At 37.6% G+C, this 3531-nt stretch overlaps 1 protein-coding gene across 3 annotated transcripts; it reads left to right on the top strand.

Moving 5' to 3' along the window:
* The first annotated feature begins 1455 nt into the window (after nt 1-1455).
* LOC118740369 (NADH dehydrogenase [ubiquinone] iron-sulfur protein 5) lies at nt 1456-2427 on the top strand. Of its 3 annotated transcripts, none has more exons than XM_036471865.1 (3): nt 1456-1665; nt 1933-2150; nt 2216-2427. In XM_036471865.1, the coding sequence occupies exons 1-3, from the start codon at nt 1554-1556 to the stop codon at nt 2306-2308; spliced, it is 423 nt and encodes a 140-aa protein (XP_036327758.1). In that variant the 5' UTR covers nt 1456-1553; the 3' UTR covers nt 2309-2427. The 3 variants fall into 3 exon arrangements, with proteins under 3 accessions (XP_036327758.1, XP_036327761.1, XP_036327759.1); XM_036471868.1 differs by having other exon boundaries at nt 1597-1710; XM_036471866.1 differs by lacking the exon at nt 1456-1665 and adding an exon at nt 1670-1773 and having other exon boundaries at nt 1830-2150.
* Nucleotides 2428-3531: the final 1104 nt, after the last annotated feature.

Raw genomic sequence — 3531 nt, forward strand, 5'->3', positions numbered from 1 at the left:
CAATGCCAAGTATGCATAACAGAGCCTTTAGGGCCGGCTACTTAGGGCCGGTTGTTCAATGTCTGGTTATCACTACCACTACACTATCGACGATTTCGACATCAGGCATGTAACATGTGATCGATAAAGCAGTAGTTGTGATTAACCGGAGCTTCTACCTCCGATTTGTGCTAATCAGACATTGAACAAACGGCCCTCAATGTCTGGTTAACACTAACTACAGGTTAAACATCGTTATCGACGTTACCGACTCCCTGTTGAATACATGGAGTGGGAGACGTCGATAACGATGTTTAACCGCAGATTAGTGTTAACCAGACTTTGAGTAACCGGCCCTTATTCATAATTCTCTTGGCTCAATAAAATATGTAGCAGTATACAACGCTACACAAAGCTACACAAATTAATCAAATTAAGGTCCGGTTGCTCAAAACCTGGTTGACACTAATCATCGGTTAACATCATTATTGACGTTTCGACTCCATGCATATAACCAGTTGTCGGTAGCGTCGATAACGATGTAACCCGGCCTTAAGGCTCTGTTATGCATACTTGGCATTGCATGCACTGCTATACCATTTTTTACGTAGAAATCAAAAACCAACAGACTTCTACGTATGTAGTGCTGTGCGTTCGATAACCGATTACACGCGAGGCTCATTTAACAGATTTCTTATGTGACAGCTCTCAAGCCATGCCAAGTATGCATAACGAAGCCTTTAGTGTCAGCCAGGCTTTGAGCAACCGGCCCTAAAAGGCCCTATACACCGATCGATTTATCTGCCAACCAGTTGGCCAACCGCTAGAAGTTTTTTGGTAAATAAGCCGTGTGTAGGCAATTTGGCAAACCTTCGTCAAGTTGTGCGTCAGGTTGGAGAAAATGAAATGCTTTTGATTTTTGAGGGAGGTTGGTAAACTTGTTGCTCTGTGTGTAGATAAGTTGGCAACCTAAAATGCGATTTCATTTTTTTAAAGGCGCATTAACGTTAACATGTGATTTTCGGTTCGTCTCACTAGAGAAAAGCGTATAATTAATGAAAACGGGGCTGGTAGCAATAACAAATACATAAAAATGGGAAGCATTCCTAGCATAGCTTAAAAGTTTACCAGTGCTGTTGTGTTGTTCACAGTTCAAAAACTGTCACTCAAATGAAATCGGCCAACTGGTTGATGCGTTTGACGTTACCGTCAATGCTATATGCATGGAGTCGAAGACGTCGATAACGATGTTTAACCGCAGATTAGTGTTAACCAGACATTGAGTAACCGGCCCTTAGTATTTTCCCAAACACTTTTTTGTGGATGAAAAATAAATTTTAACTTAAATATCGATATTGTGGGTAAAGTATCGATGCCTTCGATATATCGACCTTGGAATATCGATTCAAAAAATCGATTATCGTCCCATGAAATATCGATATTCAGAATAATCGATACAATATCGAACTTTCCTAATTAGTGCTGTTGAGAACCTGCCAAATTTGCGCATAAAGAAAAATCGTCATTAGTTCACAAAAATCGCCAAATCGTCATGGTAGTAAAAAATCTTCAAAATGACGACGTATACTGTGATGACGACCAAATTTCTACCTGGCAACACTGGTCACAACGCAGCTGATTGCTTTGACGTTTTCAGAACAACAAAAAATAAGTTTACTTCTTCAGGTAAAACTGCTCAAAGAATCAGATTTACATCTTTTTAATAAATCGGTAACTATTATAAAGTATAGAAATCATAGGATTTTGTTTCTTGGAGCTATCCTCGAGTTGAAAGTATGGATATGTTTAATAATTCAGGCTAAAGTCTTTAAACAATTGTTACGTCACAGCTCGGGGAACCAAAACACGGACAGTCCAATGGGCAACATTCGCCAAGATTTCAATATCTTCCATTTTTTCCTTATTAACCATCCATCTATTACATGTTTTTAGTTGTCATGTCGCTGGGCCCATTTTTACGAACACCATTTACCGATTTAACCGGCTGTTTGATTAATCATCAGACATACGAAAAATGCGGCAAGATGGAAATGGAAATGATGGATTGCCTTGAAGCTTATGGTGTTGAACGGGGCCAGAAGATGTGTGCCGATATTATTGCAGATTTCAGTGAATGCGTCGGAGTACGCAAGCAACTGCTGAGGTTCCACGTAAGTTGTAGATGTCTAGACAATAGTGTCTCAAGTGCTGAATATGTTGTTTGTAACCCTTGCAGGCAATGCGTGCAGAACGTCTCAAACAATACTACTTTGGTGATCGCAAAAAGCAAGAACTGTTTGCAGATCCTCCGAGAGTAGATGCTTTCTAATGACATATAATTTGACATTTTTCCTGCTACATAAACCCATTTTGAATTAAATAGTAAGCCAGCATTAATTATGTATGTCTTAAAACTTTGCCAATAAAATGTGTAAATCTAATACTGAAGGCTTCCAATGCATTTTGTTAAAAAATTTTTCTGTTTTAAATCCGATATAACTAGTGAGTAATAGTTATCGAGATTTTAGAATGTTTTTATTGCATAGGAAAGTCATTTGGCTTCTAAAACTTTTACTCTGATTTTGCAAAGAATGGTTCAATGTGAAATTATTTTGTTTAAATAAGAAGCCATCTTCCCGAACATAAGACGGAAGGTGTACTGTTTTATCGACATTACGAATAGCATTTCCGAACATTTTCGTTCCAAATGTCAGGTACGACATTTTTATTGACAAGCCTACTTTTATATGTATAAATGCATATGTATATACACACTTGACATCTGTTCTTATCAGAAATAACATTCTCATACGAGGGAAAAGTATTTACGGATTTGTGAATTGGCGGAAGGAAGTTGAATAGAGTAATCGCAAAATAGGATATTTACATAAAGTGTATAAGAAGGTGCAAAGAGTAAACAAGTTGAAAAATATAAACTTATGAGTGCATTTTGGTGATATGTGTTAAAAGGTGAGTTGTTGTGTCGTTTAGGCTGTACATCGTTATTGGCTTTTATTACCTGGGCTGTATATGTACGATTACATTTATTTACACGAATTTCAACTTCTCTGAAGAACCACCCCAAACAATTCAAAAGGAGCATCTCCCTCCGACCTTCAGGCAACCTTCAGCAGCGCCTCACGTGTGCCACACATTTGATTGGTTTAATGCTCTTATAGGCGCTATGCATTTAGCAATTACAGTGCTTACTTTATGTGTATTACTGTTTTGTTGTCGCTGCTAAGTAACACAAATACACAAAATAAACAAATTTAGGGTTATAAATTTTAAAAAGTCGCCATAATAGCCTTTAGTGCTAACAGCGATGTGAACAAACAGTTATCAGCAAGAACCGGCGGAAAATCATTTAATTTCAAAGTGAAAAATAAAAATACTACGTAGATACACGTACATATTTCATCTACAACCCTACAAGACAGCTGAGTATCATATGAGTACTCATATTATCATTACTCCTAATCACAAAAGTGCTTATCAAAGTCCTCATTTTCGTTCAGGCCATGGGAAAAATTTGAGTACTTTCCCCTCAAT

This window comes from Rhagoletis pomonella, unplaced genomic scaffold (genome assembly GCF_013731165.1).
Source record: "Rhagoletis pomonella isolate Grant_MI unplaced genomic scaffold, Rhpom_1.0 Rhpom_scaffold_00006, whole genome shotgun sequence".
NCBI classification, from domain to species: Eukaryota; Metazoa; Arthropoda; class Insecta; order Diptera; family Tephritidae; genus Rhagoletis; species Rhagoletis pomonella.

Excerpts from the sequence above, each read along its gene's own strand:
- LOC118740369 (XM_036471865.1), top strand. The coding sequence starts at position 1,554 with ATGACGACGTATACTGTGATGACGACCAAATTTCTACCTGGCAACACT. Across the intron at positions 1,666-1,932 it reads AAATAAGTTTACTTCTTCAG|TTGTCATGTCGCTGGGCCCA; the intron begins GTAAAACTGCTC and ends ACATGTTTTTAG. Across the intron at positions 2,151-2,215 it reads AGCAACTGCTGAGGTTCCAC|GCAATGCGTGCAGAACGTCT; the intron begins GTAAGTTGTAGA and ends TAACCCTTGCAG.